This window comes from Anser cygnoides, chromosome 1 (assembly GCF_040182565.1).
Source record: "Anser cygnoides isolate HZ-2024a breed goose chromosome 1, Taihu_goose_T2T_genome, whole genome shotgun sequence".
In the NCBI taxonomy this organism is placed as follows: domain Eukaryota; kingdom Metazoa; phylum Chordata; class Aves; order Anseriformes; family Anatidae; genus Anser; species Anser cygnoides.
Genome location: NC_089873.1, coordinates 8,717,217 through 8,735,154, shown reverse-complemented (window position 1 = coordinate 8,735,154; position 17,938 = coordinate 8,717,217). Strand labels below are relative to the sequence as shown.

The 17,938-nt window shown below is 40.7% G+C and overlaps 1 protein-coding gene across 1 annotated transcript; it reads left to right on the top strand.

Annotated features, from left to right (window-relative positions):
• Positions 1-6,896: 6,896 nt before the first annotated feature.
• Positions 6,897-13,134, top strand: LOC136786730 (endogenous retrovirus group FC1 Env polyprotein-like). Its single transcript, XM_066981394.1, has one exon. The coding sequence runs from the start codon at positions 11,564-11,566 to the stop codon at positions 12,680-12,682; it is 1,119 nt and encodes a 372-aa protein (XP_066837495.1). The 5' UTR covers positions 6,897-11,563; the 3' UTR covers positions 12,683-13,134.
• Positions 13,135-17,938: the final 4,804 nt, after the last annotated feature.

Below are 17,938 nucleotides of genomic sequence, written 5' to 3'. Positions count from 1 at the left end.
TACAGCAAGAAAATTATAGTTAAAAAAGCCATTATTATAAGAAAGTTATTATTTTGTTTCAGTAAACATAGTTGAGTTTGCTAAAGTACATAAGTGTTGTAGCAGGTTATCTAGAACTTTCCATAACAACAGCAGGAGCTAAGCAAGCCAGCATGAACAAAAAGCTCAGTGCCAATGAATATTAAGTTGTCCCATGTAACTTCTACTCTTCCAGTCTTTGGCCCATGTCCATCCAATTTAAATGTCAAATACAGAAGGGAAAATTACAAACCTTCTGTTTGACACACTGTATCATTTTCTTTTATTTTTTATTTTTATTTTTTCCTTTCATTGAAATTTTATCCAGGGAAGGAAGGATAGATCAGAGTTATATGCATAGGGTTTGCTGGATATGAACTTTTAAAAAGTCTTAGTTTAATTCTGTGCACCTGGTCCTGGTATTGCTGTGAGTTCAAACAGTTTTATATTTCTTCCCTACCAGTTCTCCTAAGACTTTACAAGAACAAAGCTAATAAATTCCACAGCACCAAACACAGAAGCAATTGGAAGCTGTTTTCTAATCCAGACCTACACAGACTTGTGTCTTTGCCCATATCCTACATCCCTAATGACTAGATTCTCTCTCTGTATGGACATAAAACAGCCTATCACTTGTATTTGAATCCCTTTCTTTAATGTTATTAGACTACATAGGCACATATTTTAGAGGTCAGATGGCTTGTTAACACAATATATATGACTTTGTGAAGTTCTCAACAAGCAGATTTGGAAGAACAAAGACTTTAATATTAATACTTACGAAGTTAAAGAGAAAATAAAATGACAACTTGTATTCTTAATGAAGTCAATCTACCTTATGAAATATCCCTGTCTGAGGGAGAGCTAGATAGTGTTTTGTCATGTCTCAGCACCATCACTGAATTACAGCTTTATTAGTCACCTACCCAAGTTTTGAAAGCTTATAGGATGAATCTCCAAATGGAGGACCCTATTTCTTTCTCTGAGCTATTGAACAAGCCTACTCTGCTGATGGAAACTTCATGCATATATTTTAGACTGCTGAAGCTTGATAAGATCAATCTAAGCCTACAAGTAGACTAAAAATAAAGTACCCTTGACTCTAACACTGTTTAGAAACAATTAAAAACGTACTCTCTCTCTTTTTCCTTTTTTTTTCTATTTTTTTTTTTTTTGCCTAAAAGTCTTTAGCCTCCAAAAAGTGTCCTTGTGAAAATTTCAGATGACTGGCAGCTTGAAAAAATCCATACTGTTATGAATGTTCTTCTGAACTGTATTTAGTGATTTCTTCCATATCTGAAAAATCTGCAAGACAAACATAAAACATCTGTGCTTCTATCTTATTGAATCTGTTTTCACAACTTTCATGTTTTTTTTTTTAATAAAAAATCAGCAAAGCTGATAACATGAAACATGAGAATTCCATATTGATTCAGTATTCACTTGCTACCATGCTGAAACACCAGCTAATCAACTGCTTATTATTTTAATTTCTATGGCTTATATTCAGATAGAATGAAAAGGCTTGCAGAGATTCCGCAGAGCACGATTGAAATGATATTTTAGAATGACAGCACAATCAGATAGGAATTATATTTTGCTTTGATTAAAATATACTTTCTGTTGAGTTTTACATGTTAGCCTTGTAACAAAAGCAATTTACAAGATGGTTTTATTCAACCAAAATGCATACACAAGGGGATGCTTAAAGAGATGTTGGAAACCTTGTTTTTGACAATGAAACCTTGTTTGTTTGCTCATGTTTCACATCATGAGGATGCCATGAAACAACAACAGAATAAACAGATTTCTTTATTATTGGTGCAATTCTTGATTATGGAAGGAAGAATAAATGTTAAGTAACTGGAAATATATGACAGATTTATAGCTCTTTGCTTTTCACATAAAGCTGTGGAAGTGGAATATTTAGTTTACCATTATGTCATCATTCATTTTACAAAAGCTGACCCATTTGGTGGATGTTATAGTTCTAGGCAGCTGTTATGAACTATTTTGGAACACTCATGGTTCAAATATAAGAATGCCACAAAGCTTTCTTGGCTAATATTAGCTACTACCTAAGAGACATTTCTTTAGATCCATGAGTTCCAGTGTTCAGAGTAGTTTATTCAGCTCAGTTAAGATACTTCTAAGAAATCCTGGGGAATGTGTGAAAATGTTCTGATTACTTTGTAAGAGTTTTAATTTCCTGCTTTTAAAGACCACTGCCCTTAATGGACAGAGATGTCTTAGAAGGTGAAACAGCACTCAGAATCAGTTTTATCAAAAGGTTTTGAAATTAAAAAAGATATGTTTACTTAAAAACTCTCTTTTCAGCAAAAGTAATAATTCAAATCTCAAAAATGAAATTCATTATTAAGTTCATACTTAAAGCTTTGCTCTAGCATCCTTTACTGTTTTGAGGGGACAGCAAATAGCTGTTGGTATGTCCTGAAAAGTTCCTAAAGCAAAAACTGTTCTGTTCCTGCTTTCCAGACATTATAACAAGTTTTATCTCAAGTTTCTGCTCTGAATGAAGTGTTCCCTAGATACTCCTTCACATTATTATTATTATTATTATTATTATTATTATTGTTCTTGTTCTTGTTCTTGTTGTTTGTTGTTATTATTCTCCCATTTTCCTCTAATTTGGCAATAGGGCCTTGCATGGTACTGATGAAAGCACACAACCCAGATGGGTATTTCAGTGCCAGATTCATAACTGAATTATGTGTTAAAGATGGATGGGGTCGGGTGGCAGTGAGATTCTGTAAATCCCTGGTTTTGAGTTCAAGGAATTTTCCCCAACACAGCCCAGGTTGAGGTTGACATAGCTAGGTTAAAACCAGACTTATTTTTCTCTTCTCTTCATCTCTGAATATTGCATTCCTCTGTGTACAGTGATATCTTTTCAGCAAGAGGAGTAGATAGTGCTTGCAATATCAGTTATAGATCATTAGGTCACTTTTTGGGGAAATGAGTTTACAATGGGGAAAACAGTCTACAATGACCACAATTCCTGTCTTAAATGTCTCAGTTAAATGTTTAAATTGGGGCAAACTGTATCTGGTCATAGATGTGCCCTGAGAGATGCAGCCTGCTGCACAGGACAGTTTAAATTAGAGTTTGTGGTTTAGGTATCATGTAAATTTTCTCATAAATTCTAGGCTTTAGTCACTAAAATTTACGCTTTTGCTTTCTATTGCCAATTGTGGGAATTTTTCTGCTAAAAAGTCATGTTAATTCCCATTGTGACGTCCCAAGGTAACACTATTCAAACTGAATGTAATTTGCATTGCATAATATCAGGAGCAGAATTTCAGCATTGTCTGTAAAATAATTTGTATCCCAGTTGTTACTGTACATTTCCTACATTTATATTATGAACATTTGTGTTCTGTAATTAGTGTGGAAAGATGATTGTCTCCATAAAGTCCAATTTCCCTAAAATGTTCAACTGCTTTTACCCATAGGTTACTATGTTTCATATATTAAGACTACTTTTGTTTCATTAAAATGACTTGTCAGGCTTGAGAGGATGTGTGTTTCAAATGGCAAACACATATATGCACAATCTAATGAACCTGTGGTATAATTATACAGAAATATATGTATGTTGGTTACTGTGAATGAGTAACAAAAGTACAGAACTTTAATTAAAAGTGGGAATGTGATACTGTTGGATAGTGTTATAGCTTTTTCTGGGAAGAATTATTACATCTTTAATCACAGACGAGGTTCTTGGAAAATCATTTGCCTCAAGCACATAAGAAATTGGAAGAAGAAATGAGCATACATGCAATATTCCCAGCAGTCTTATTTTTCCAATATGACCAAACAGAAATGTTTGTGTGCAATTAATGAAGTTGAAATAAACATATTGTGACACCAAATATTGTTTTAAGGCACAAGGAGAATCATTCAAATAAAGCAACTGTATCCAGTGCTGTTATCCTTCATTTGAAAAAAACACAAAATCCCATGAGTTTCTTTGCCAGAACTCACTATCTCAAAAACTATACTGAAGATGTCCAACACTTAGCCATCATTACAATAACCATCCCTTTTTACTTAATCTTTAGTTTCATTTTATTGTAACATTCATTAGTGGCAGACCAATTACATTGACAAGTCTCTTTCAGTATTGTTGGTTTCTACATATGGCTGAAGCCTAGCAGAGAAATCCGGAGCATGACCACCAGTACTGCAATACTATACAAGCACAAAAACAGTACTGATGGTTTAAGCATACTTTTAGTACTGAACTGGATGAAAAGAAACATTTAGAAAAGGGCAAATTATTACATGAATAATCACTGGGTAGATCTCATTTCATTTGCCTGTAAGTTGATTAGAGTACACAAATGTTGAAATGGGAAGAGATTTTAGGGATACAGACCAGCCTTTTTTTCCTATTTGTGATAACTTTGTTAGTTTTTAAATAATAATATTTGTACATTAATATTTATAACAAGGAGTTCCACAGATTGGTTCTACAAGGATCTGTCTAAATCTCTTATTAAATTGGAGGTAAGAATTTACAATGACATCAAGGTCCAACAAAGTGACAAATAATTCCTAACTGTGACTTAGTAAGTGGATCACTTATGATAAGCAGCTCAGTAACAGATCCTGTTCTTCTTCTCTAAGTGTATAAGATGTGATGCCCATTGTGGGAATAGAAATGTTGTTTTTGCAGTGTTACATTGTATAGAAGGAAGGAATGTGGTATTGAGATATGCTTACAGTGATAAGAAAGCTCAGCAGGTGTCCTCCTAAAATGCAGACAACCAGACTCCTTAGAGCAATCAGGTGAAAATCACTATGTTAAGTCAAGCCAGATAAGGGGAGAAAACATTACCATCTCAAAAACAGGCCGGCAACTGAAGGCCAGGCATTGTCTGTGAAGCATCAGATAGATTGTGAACCTGGATTACCCACTCCAGTGGGGAAACAGGGGAGGGTCCTGTCATCAAAAAGTATATAAACTGTATTTTTGGAACTAGTAGGCGCGCTCTCCTGCTTGTGGGGCGCCCGCCATTGCAATCGCGAATAAATTACTACTTCACTGAGATCCTCGCCTGAGCCTAAGTTATTGGCTACTGAGTGTTTCTCACAATTGGGGGCTCGTCCGGGATCCGGTCACCTACCGGGGAGCCCCACCGCCGCAGCAGCAGGAAGGCATGCCCCGCTGATTTCAGCGGTCCTGTGCATCGACGGTGGCGGTTCTGCGGAGAGCTGACAGAGGGCCCGAGACTGATTAAAGAGGCAGGATCCGTGAAGTAGTGGGGAAAAGGAAGAAGGTAGGCACTCAGGGTTTTAAGAATTGATCCGGTAACTCTGTGCACAGACCAAGGTAAGAAATATTAAGTATTGCCTCGGGGGTCGGGTGAGACTCTGTGTGATGTGTGATGTGTGATTGAGACGTACTTTTGTACGAAGCGAGTGTGGAGTCCTGATCCGCGGTTCCGTAGCTCCGCGAGGGGCGCGGCCGGAGACGGACGAAGCGTGAGATAAGGGAGAGAAAGAAAGGGTCTCGGGAAATTTGGTGTGCGGTAATCCTTGCACGGGGTAGTGCTTGGAGTACACCAGGGAAATTTGGTGTGCGGTAAGCCTTGCACGGGGTAGTGCTTGGCAGTACACCAGGGAAATTTGGTGTGCGGTAATCCTTGCACGGGGTAGTGCTTGGAGTACACCAGGGAAATTTGGTGTGCGGTAATCCTTGCACGGGGTAGTGCTTGGAGTACACCAGGGAAATTTGGTGTGCGGTAAGCCTTGCACGGGGTAGTGCTTGGCAGTACACCAGGGAAATTTGGTGTGCGGTAATCCTTGCACGGGGTAGTGCTTGGAGTACACCAGGGAAATTTGGTGTGCGGTAATCCTTGCACGGGGTAGTGCTTGGAGTACACCAGGGAAATTTGGTGTGCGGTAATCCTTGCACGGGGTAGTGCTTGGAGTACACCAGGGAAATTTGGTGTGCGGTAAGCCTTGCACGGGGTAGTGCTTGGCAGTACACCAGGGAAATTTGGTGTGCGGTAATCCTTGCACGGGGTAGTGCTTGGAGTACACCAGGGAAATTTGGTGTGCGGTAATCCTTGCACGGGGTAGTGCTTGGAGTACACCAGGGAAATTTGGTGTGCGGTAAGCCTTGCACGGGGTAGTGCTTGGCAGTACACCAGGGAAATTTGGTGTGCGGTAATCCTTGCACGGGGTAGTGCTTGGAGTACACCAGGGAAATTTGGTGTGCGGTAATCCTTGCACGGGGTAGTGCTTGGAGTACACCAGGGAAATTTGGTGTGCGGTAAGCCTTGCACGGGGTAGTGCTTGGCAGTACACCAGGGAAATTTGGTGTGCGGTAATCCTTGCACGGGGTAGTGCTTGGAGTACACCAGGGAAATTTGGTGTGCGGTAATCCTTGCACGGGGTAGTGCTTGGAGTACACCAGGGAAATTTGGTGTGCGGTAAGCCTTGCACGGGGTAGTGCTTGGCAGTACACCAGGGAAATTTGGTGTGCGGTAATCCTTGCACGGGGTAGTGCTTGGAGTACACCAGGGAAATTTGGTGTGCGGTAATCCTTGCACGGGGTAGTGCTTGGAGTACACCAGGGAAATTTGGTGTGCGGTAAGCCTTGCACGGGGTAGTGCTTGGCAGTACACCAGGGAAATTTGGTGTGCGGTAATCCTTGCACGGGGTAGTGCTTGGAGTACACCAGGGAAATTTGGTGTGCGGTAAGCCTTGCACGGGGTAGTGCTTGGCAGTACACCAGGGAAATTTGGTGTGCGGTAATCCTTGCACGGGGTAGTGCTTGGAGTACACCAGGGAAATTTGGTGTGCGGTAATCCTTGCACGGGGTAGTGCTCGGAGTACACCAGGGAATTTTGGTGTGCGGTAAGCCTTGCACGGGGTAGTGCTTGGCAGTACACCAGGGAAATTTGGTGTGCGGTAATCCTTGCACGGGGTAGTGCTCGGAAGTACACTAGGGAATCTGGTAACTTATAGGTGTGCGGTAGCCCTTGCACGGGGAAGTGCTTGGCAGTACACCCCCATTTTCCAGGATAAGAAAAATGGGAAATATGAGTTCCAAGGGACAGGGAGATATCCCTGGGGGAGTGCCTCCCGACTGTCCTTTAGGAAGGATGTTGAGAAATTGGAAGAATAACCCCAAAACTAAGGAAAAAGATAGGAAGAAAATGGTTAAATATTGTGTATCAGTCTGGACGAAAGAACCAATTAAAGGAACTGCAGTATTTTGGCCAAAATACGGGTCTGACAAAGATTGGGTATGTCAGGCCTTAAATTTTTATGTTAATAACAAATTTCCATTTTCGGAAGAAGAATCGGAGTATGCAGCTTGTTGGATACAAGGAATAAATTTGAATTTGAGCAAAAATCAGAATAAAGAGGGAAAGAAAAAGGAAGAGACAAGTGATAAATGGGACCTTCTGGATAACTTACCTCCTCCTTATAACCCCCAAGTTGCTGCAGCAGCAGCGGCTGCTGTAGCAGTTCCTCCGAAAGAAGAGACAGGAACTATAGATAACATTAGCTCTGGGAACAGGAGGTACCCCAAATTGGTAAAAGAATTAGAACAAGGTAGAAGAGGTACTGAGAATTTTGCCTTCCCTGATACTAACAGCACTAACACTATCTGTGTATCCTCTTAAGTGAACTTCCCCCCCTCCTTACCAGCAGAGAGGTTAGGAGTTTCCTAGGACCTGACTTATACTCTTGGGGAGGGGGAATTATGTATATAAATATGTTGTTTACAGGGAAAGAAATGTGAATGATCAGGAGGAGAGCTGCAATACAAAAATGGGAAAGAACTCATCCTCCAGGACCAGGGGTAATACCGGCAGGGCAGAAATAACCACTTGCCGATCCTGGCTGGAAGAATAATAGTGTGCAACACAGAAATCATATGAGAGACTTGGGGTCAGAATGAGAAAGTACTTGGGGATGAATCCTGAGGACCCGGTATCCCAAGGGCTCTTGAAAGTTCATTTTGTGATTGAAGCCTGGCAAGATGCACAGAAAATGCTCCAGAAGGTGGGGGGGATGTAGTGAACAGTCACTGGGGGCCCTCCTGTGGGAGGCCCTGAACGTGTGTGTCAAGAGGGGAGATGAGAAGGAACAGCAGAGAGTGAAACTAATGGTATTGACAGTGTAGCAGGTAGTCAGGCAGAGGGTTGGAGAAAGAGGAAGAAAATCTTCAGGGGGAGTCAGGGCCAGGATGGAAAAGAGGGGAAGAGAGATGAAGGAATGGCAGGCAAGGAAAGCTACCCGTGTTGCGGCCTGAATCTTAGCAGGGACAGGCTTTGATAGGATGTTTTAAGTGTGGGCAGGCTGGCCACTTCAGGTAGGAATATCCTGAGTGGAAGAAGGAGGAGAGAAGGAAAATGGGATGAGGGAGAAAGGTATGGAATTAAGTTGGCTAATGACTGAGACTTTGGAGAAAGTACAGGCTGGAGAAAGATAGGAAGAAGTGTTAAGAAGAGTTATTGAAGGTGTTAAAGGTGTGGTATGTAATGTTTGACAGAGCTGTTTTTTTGAATGAGTTGGGAAAGTTGAATGAGCAGGGAAAGAGGATGTAGGCATTATCTAAGTAACAGTCTAGAAGTTTTGGTATATTTGCTGTGGTGTTTGGTCAGTTTCCCAAGTATTGAGAAGGGGGGGGCGGGGGGGGGGGGGGGCAGCCTGCTCCACCAGGGGCCTCTCCACAGGCCGCAGGGGGCTTCGGCTCCGGCGCCTGGAGCGCCTCCACCCCCTCCGTCTGTGCTGACTTTGGTGTCTGCGGGGAGGTTTCTCACTCCTCGCTCTCCCAGCTGCTGTTGAGCAGCAGGTTTTTGTTTGTTTGTTTGTTTTCGTGGATGTGCTCTCACAGAGGCACGGACTGTGTTGCTCATGGCTTGGCTCTGGGCAGCGGTGGGCCCCTCTGGGGCCGGATGAAATTGTCCCTTATCTGCTACGGGGTGGTTTCTGGATTCTCCTCGTGGGGGCTGCCACTGCAGCCCCCTCCCGAACCTTGCCATCAAACACAATACACAGGGGCAGCTAGGTCATTACTGGCCTGTAAAGTATCAGGGATTAAATTAACTAATGAAACCCTAACAAGTGATGGGGGTAGAAGGGGCTGGGGTAACAGTGCCACCTTTGGGGGGTACCAAGCTGAGACTAGGGGATAAAATGATCTCTGGGCAATTATTGTATGTACCCAAGGCAGGGACTAACTTGTTGGGAAGGGATTTGATGATGAAATTGGGCATTCAAATAGTAAATTGTTAGACTGGACTAACAGTGGTATTAATGGAGTGCTCTCAGGCCCTGAGAGCAAAGATATATTCACCTCTGACTGGAAAGACTCTGAAGTGGGGGCGGAAGCAACAATACATATGGACAGTTTTACCTCAGGGGTTTACAGGGCCTCTGATTAATTTGGGCAAAGTTCTAGAACAGATTTTGGAGCAATTCCAACCTCCCAAGGAGGAATTTCTGTTACAAAATGTGTATGATTGTTTATTGTCAGGACAGGAGAAAACAGTTGTGAAGGAAGCTACTAACAAGCTATTCAACTTTCTGGGAAAGCAGGGCTTGGGAGTATTGAAAAATAAATTACAATACGTAGAAAGAGAAGTCAGGTATTTAAGGCATCTAATGTCTGAGGGAAAACTGAGAATAAATCCAGAGAGGATTCAGGGAATTGTTGAAAACTAAGAAAGAACTAAAAAGTTTTTAAGAGAGATTTCTGTAAGGAATCAGGAGCCACGAAGCCTGAGGGAAAATGGATACTCCCTGATGGGAGAGAAATGCTGAATAAAGCACCAATGAGGCAAATATGATGTTTTACATCAAGAGAGTCATTGGGAGATGCAAGCAATGTGTGATGTTGTGCTAAGAAAGTATGTCTGTGTAGGAATATACACTTTAGTGAAGCAAATATGCAGAGGATGTACCATATGTCAAAAAGCAAATAAAAAGGTCATTTGTAACTAACCTAGAGGGGGACGGGAGCCAGGGATTCGACCTTTACAAAGTATACAGGTAGACTTTACTGAGTTACGTAAAGGAGGGAGATTTAAGTACTTGTTTGTCCTAATTGGCCACGTGACTGGATGGGTGTAAGCTTTCCCCTCTTATCTGCCACTGCAAACACGGTGGCTAAGGTATCACCGGAGCAAATAGTCCCTAGATATGGGATAGCTGAAAACATTGATTCAGATCAAGGAAATAATTTCACTTCACAAGTACTGCAAGGGTTAATGCAGGCCTTAGAGATTGAGTGGGCTTTTCACACCCCCTGGCACCCCTCCTCTTCTGGGAAGGCAAAGCGAATGAACCAGACATTAAAGAAGCAATTAACTAAATTAGTGTTAAAAACCCAACTTCCTTGGGTAAAATGTTTACTTTTAGCACTCCTCCAGGTTCAAACAGCACCAAGAAACAATATAGGAATTTCACCGTATGAGATGCTGTTCGGATTACCCTGTCTGGGCAGAAGGGATGAGATACCACAATTCGAAACAAGAGAGTTTTCTTAAGAACTGTGTTCTGGGGTTGTCCTCTTCTTTGTCATTTCTCAGGACCCGTGGGAAATTGGGTCCTGATTCAGACCTGGAAAGGATCAACTCCGGCCCGAATGGGAAGGACACTTCCAAGTACTACTAACCACTGAAACAGCCATAGGAACTGCGGAAAAAGGTTGGACTCACTATACTCGAGTGAAGGCATCCGTCGACCCTAGTACCTGGGAAGCTGTTCCTACAGAAGACTTGTTGGAAGCTGAAATCGAAGAGAAAAATCTCATAGTGGACTCTGAGCGGGATAAGAGCTTGCGATTGTAAACTAACCTTTTATTTTCACAGGTAACTAATGAGTGTGACTTGTGATTGAGAGAAAGGACTGGCCTATAGTGAATTGAAGTGTTCCCAAGGGGGGTTTGTTATGGTAGTAGTGTATATCTTATTCTTTGTATTGATAATTATTTGGAAACCTAAGGTTTAAAAATAATGACAGGGAAAAATCAATTATTAATTTTGTTTTTTAGTGATTATAGGCCTCAGAGAAAGCCTTGGTCAATTGGCAACTTGGAAAAGGCATGACCAGATAATAGTAAGATGGGATACCCCATAAAAATATGGGTGAATGTGACAGAGGGTTATGTACCACAATCTGTCATGTTTGATGTTTGTGAGGTGTTAGCTTGTGGAGATTTAAATGCCCAATGACAACTGAGCAGAGACAACAAATAACTGGGAGAGGCCCAACAGCCAGATTGAGAATAGCTGTATGGAAACAATCCTCTATTGCCATCAGAGAAAGGGAGAAACTCAAGGAGAAAACAGGAGAGAAAACAGGAGGCTCTCTTTGAAATGCGGCAGTTCAAACATTTGAGATTGAAACAGGGTATGGGGTTGTGAATGCCTGGATAGAATGGGTCAAATATACTGTCCAGAGTCTCAACCATAGCAATTGCTATGCTTGTGCCTCGGGATGACCGATTGCCCAGATAGTGCCCTGCCCATTGGGGTGGACCAAGGATTCCCAGGGAATGCGATGTATGATTGCATTGTACCAAGAAAAGACTGCCTGGGGAAATGAGGCCTGTAAGTCTCTCTCTTTGCTATTCCCTTCCTTGCATGATAGCAGTATCAGGGCTCCCCCTGTATTCTCCACAGCTATAGGTAACCATACAGCTTGCCTCTCACGGCAGGGTGTGAGTGCTACCTGGCATCTGGGAGAATTTGCCTTGTGCACGAGGACCTTGAATGCTACCGAGGACTTGATGGGAAACTATTCAAGATTTGAGATCCCCAGGGCAGATCTCTGGTGGTACTGTGGAGGGAAGATCTTACGGTCCACCCTACCATCTAACTGGGGAGGCACTTGTGCACTTGTTCAATTAGCTATACCCTTCACCCTGGCATTTGAAAGAGAAACATCACAAATACCCAGAAGAAGTAAAAGAAGCTTAGGAGTATCATTTGATGATAGAGCATACGTAGATTCTATTGGGGTGCCTAGAGGAGTTCCCGATGAACAGGAAGCCAGGAATCAAATTGCTGCAGGGTTTGAGTCACTGTTCTGGTGGGTAACAATCAATAAGAATGTGGATTGGATTACTTATATTTACTATAATCAGCAGAGATTCATAAATTATACAAGGGATGCGATAAGAGGAATCGCTGAACAACTAGATGCCACCAGCAAAATGGCTTGGGAAAACAGAATAACATTAGATCTTGCGGAGAGAGGTGGTGTGTGCATGATGCTGGGCAACCGTTGTTGTACTTTTATCCCTAACAATACTGCCCCGGATGGCACAGTAACTAGAGCATTGCAAGGGCTTACCACCCTTGCCAATGAATTGGCAGAAAACTCAGGAGCAGACACTTCCATCACAGGATGGTTGGAATCTTGGTTTGGTAAATGGAAAGGGATGGTAGTGTCCATATTTACATCCTTGATTGTAGTAGCAGGAGTTTTGACAGCCATTGGTTGTCGCATTATCCCCTGTGTAAGGGGACTTGTCCAGCGGTTAATTGAAACTGCACTTTTGAAACAAATGACCATGGATCCACCACCCTACTCAGATAAGATGATGATATTAGAGGAAATGGAAAGCAAAGAAAGTAAAGAAGAGGAAGACATCTACCAGATTACATCTTAGAGAAAAATTTTGCAAAAATCAACAAATTATAAAAAGAGAAAAGGGGGGAATTGTGGGAATAGAAATGTTGTTTTTGCAGTGTTACATTGTATAGAAGGAAGGAATGTGGTATTGAGATATGCTTACAGTGATAAGAAAGCTCAGCAGGTGTCCTCCTAAAATGCAGACAACCAGACTCCTTAGAGCAATCAGGTGAAAATCACTATGTTAAGTCAAGCCAGATAAGGGGAGAAAACATTACCATCTCAAAAACAGGCCGGCAACTGAAGGCCAGGCATTGTCTGTGAAGCATCAGATAGATTGTGAACCTGGATTACCCACTCCAGTGGGGAAACAGGGGAGGGTCCTGTCATCAAAAAGTATATAAACTGTATTTTTGGAACTAGTAGGCGCGCTCTCCTGCTTGTGGGGCGCCCGCCATTGCAATCGCGAATAAATTACTACTTCACTGAGATCCTCGCCTGAGCCTAAGTTATTGGCTACTGAGTGTTTCTCACACCATGGAAATAGAGATTCTGTATAACTTTTCTTTTGAGTTTTGATAGCACGGCAGATGCTTGAGCTCATTCTAAGAGGATATTAGGTTGTCTGAGCATGACTTTTAGAGCCTAATCTCATCTTTTCTGTACTATCATTGCAGACATGAAAAAATCCATAAAAGCCTGCAACACAGCTCATAGAACTGTTCCACAGCCACCCAAGTGTGCAGAACCAATACTTTCCCATCCCCTTTGAGGTATATGGAGGCTTCTTTTCCAGGCAGCATCCATTCTGTGGACATTTTGAAGAGGGTGCATTGAAAGATAAGTAATCATTATGGTGACCAAGAAGGTGCCAAGGTTTCAAGTACATCAAGAAGGTCTGCAACCTGTTCCCTCCATCCTAGGGATTTAGCTGCTTGTGTTCAGCTCTGATATGGGTATAGCCATGTAACTTTGGATCAGGCTTTCACTGGATCAGCACAGTGTGTGAGACGACAGCGAGAAGCCTCACCTGGAGCCTCCTCAATCCCAGAGACACATCAGACATATCCTTGGCCTTTGTCCTTGTCTGAGCTTCACTAAAGTTATGCACATTCCTCCCTTGCTGATCCTGACCTTGCTTTACTGACTTGACTAGCTTGACCTTGCCACAGCAGACTTCCTTGATGGTCCTCAGATCTGCTATGCTTTTCTGAGGGACTGTACCTGCTGTTGGTACAGCCGCTCCCACTGCTCCCTACCAGAAGGCTGCAGCAGGAGAAGATCAAAAATAGGGGCCACATTATTTCTGGAAGGTATAAAATCTGTGAATATTAATACTTGTATATCTTGAGTGATATATTCTCTATCTTTACACTTGTTTTGAACTCAGAAGTAGAATAATGTGAAGGGAAATATTCCAACTTTTCTTTAAACATGATAGTGGTTTCTAGGTTTAGACAGCAAGAGAGATGAAAACAACACTTCCCTTGTGCTCCAAAAACATACTACATTCTTTCAGATGCCTGGAATAAGAAGTGAAGAAAAGATTTCAAATACACCCTTCAACTGAAAACCAATGATTTGCAGGGGATTCTGACAGAGAAAGATAAGGTTTGGGACATGGTTGTTGGGATGTGAGGAGAAAAATCAACTGTGCCAAGCAAAACACACATAACTTCATGTCCATGTTGAAAGCTGTACGACACAATAGGGTGTCATTTTACTTGTGGTGTAGTTTGAATGATTTTTTGGAAAATAAAGTGGGGTTGCTTTATTTACTCTAAATTGGAGAGAGAGGAATGTCACATTGTCTTTATTAACCTTATGTTTTCACCCTTTCCTATATTTAAATTCATATATATTGATATATTTTATTTTCTACTGTGTATCCCTTTTCTAACTCTGGTTCCATGCTTCAGTTACTTCAGCTATCAGGATTAATGGTAACAGAAATTTTATTTTTGTTTTGCATGCAGCTGTTAAAGTATGGTAATTTATCTGAGTGCCTTTCCTATGCAACCCTGATGCAAACACAGCAATTCCATTCCAGAAGAATCTACTGAGAGATTCAAAGTAAGGTTGAATTTTATTCAATACATGGAGAGTTTTCAGTGAAATATTGTGATTTTTAATGTTTCCTGCTCATTCTGTTTTTCCTACAAGCTGTGAAGAACCAGAAGTGGATCACAATTCTAATCCAACTCTTTATAAAATGAGTAGAAGAATCTCAATTACTTCCACATCAATTTTATTCACGTCTATATGAGGGTAGAAAATTCTTTACACATGAACAAAGAAAGGGCCATCTTCTGGAGGGACCAACTGTGGGAATGTGAAGGCTTTTACAAACACTCAAACAATTTGAGGAGTATTTTCAAAACTGTCTCTTCCTGATACTCTGAATAAATTTCCTTCACATATATCTGATACAGATGCTTCTGAGTTTAAAGAAACTTTTTTGGACACAAAGGAAGAAATAGGCATAATTTCAAATTTTTCAAAATAGTAGAAAATAACAGTTATAACAACATCTGTGAATTAGTGATAAAGTATGATGCCGATGAAATCAAGATCAATAATGAAAACATGCAATTGTGGCAAGACTGTTTTATAATTAGAACTAGAAAAAAAAATCATGTTTATATTTACGCACAACCTATTGAAACAGAAGAAATTCTTAAACTTATTTTGATCCTTTATAAATTTTTAGATGTACAAGCAAATGGCCCAGGGAGGAGCTTCAGTGTACTAAACAGGAACTTAATGATGATAGCTGGGGAATGAAAGCTCAGGGACAGGCCATTGAAGCCTCCAGTCATTTTTTCTTTTAACACTGATACTGAACCATTGTAGGAATTCTGGGATACCAGGATACCTGCACTTTTAAGTACTGATCCATGTTGTTTCTTGAAAATCTGAGCGAAACTTGATTCTGGATTAGAGCTCAAAGGAGACAAATCTCAGGTATAGACAGGTCCCAAAGAACTTGGTTTGAATGCAAAAATTTCACATTTATAGTTTTGCTGTTTGAGTCTGAATCGTGGGCTCAAAGATCCTGGATTCCCAGACACAGCACAATCCACCTGCTGTACTTTCTCAAGGACTGTAGTCAAGTGTGTTATGTCAGCTGAATCATGGAGCCAAATCAAGTCCCTGTTTGGGTAATACGAGTCTGTTCACTTATATAAATGTGGTGCTTTGGGGAATTAAAATGGATGTACTCTAAATGTGATTATTGACAGAAATAGGGCTTGTGAAATCAAAGGCATGAATTAGAATAGGAAGCTGTGTTCTTCATGCTATGTTCAGAGTTTGTTGTTTTTTTACAGTCAGGCACTTTAAGAAAATGATATGCTCCATTTAGTGAAAGCAATGGAGCTGCTTTAGGTGAAGCAGAAGCAAAGAATGTAGTGTGAGGATGGAGATCCCACAAACTAAATAACGGCTCTGGATAAAACAGATTTGGTCATCAGTGGGGCTGTGTGTATATACAGCAGGACTGAGTTTGCTACAGTGCTTTGTCTTTTCGTTGTCATTCATTAATATAGTTAATTTCCTAGTTGCCTCCAGAGAAGGAGCTATATAAATATATATATTGCTTTAATTTATTTTTGTATGGCACTTCTCATATTTAGACTCTTCCAGTGTATATTTTAATGATGAATCATTATACCAATGTAGCACTCAGTAAAATTGTAATTAATATTCAGTAGAAAAATCCTATGCATTGTTATGTAGGAAATGTAGAACTGTTCAGTGCTTATGTGAGCAATGAATTAAGAAAAATTCTATGTCTGAAGCTGCTGTCATCTTGAAAAAAAAAAAGAAAAAAAAAAAGGATAGATTGGCACTTTTGGTGACCTTCAGTATTCTCAGAAGCTGGGCTCACGAAATGTGTTGTCATCTTATCATTAAGTCCTCATTTAAAAGTTTATTTTGAATATGCAAGTAGGTTTTCAAGTGGCACTCATAGGAAATGATTAGGTCGTGCAACCACTAGATGAGCTTTTTATGTTTACAAATATATCCTAATTTTCTGCATGTTTATTTCTATAATTATATTATTATTTCTCTCCTGTCACTCACATGCAGGGAATTGTTTAGTAACAGCAACTTGACACTATCTATCTACCACAGATAATCTATTCTTTGGCAGGTTAGTTAAACTGGCCTGTGCTTTATGCCCTGCCAAACTTTGAAGGTGAGGAGATCATAATATTTTGATTATATCTAAGCCTCTCTGAGAAGATTCTCATTAATGAGTAAAATAAACAGAATGGGAGAATGACATGAAAGTGTATAGCACTTTCCAGCTGGTTGGAGCAGCTTAACAGATTAGACAGACAAGCTAGTTTTCTGGAAAACTAGAATAAGATATTTAAGCACTTGTGGGGTTGCAGGACTGTTCCCTTTGACAGCAATGATGAAAGATACTTGAACACTTAAGTGTCTTTCTGGACCAGAAATTATAAGTTTCTCAATAAATTATAAGTTTAGGAAACTAACGTGTCCTATTGATTCTTTCTAAAATGTACCAGATATCACGGGCATATACATCCCATTAGTAATTGTGCAAACAGATTTTCTATTATGAAGTTTCCCATTTAAAAAAAAAAAAAATGTTTCCTAGCCAGGTACATAGCTCTGCTGAATTTCCTTTAGCTGAAGTTTTTACCCTAAGTTCTCTGTGTCCTTATGTATTTGTTTTGACTAGGTGTCTAAGTTTGCCCTGGCAAGTCAGGATAGGTGTTCCAAACAAATTTATGTCAATAACCCACGAAGTCAGCTCTTTAAATAACCCTTCAAGGCAAGGTAAGAAGATTTCAGACCCACATCATTCTCATTTCCACATACTCAGTTTCAAACCTGAGGAGAAGTGCTCGATCCATAGTCCAGAAAACTGATATCCCTCCTTTTGCATGGATTTCTGGTATTAACTCACAGGTTACAGCCACAAGAAACAAGAGGAGCTCACTATAAAGTAGGGATATGAAGGACAAGATTCACTTCACCTAATGTATAAGTTAAGATCCAGTTTTAAATTCAGAGATATTTGGGCTCTTTTCAGTTGTCCACACACAGGTATCCAGTTCTATTTAAGGTGCCCTGGACTGTGTTTGATATTGTATGAGGAAATTTAAATAAGAGAGACCCATGACCTCCAAGAGCAGATGGATGCCAGGCTGGGTATAAAAAAGCATATCAAATTGCACATGTGGGCAACCAAACTTACCATTACAGACAGAAATTGAGAGGCCATTTCCTTGAATAAAAGCATCTGCTCTCCACATTA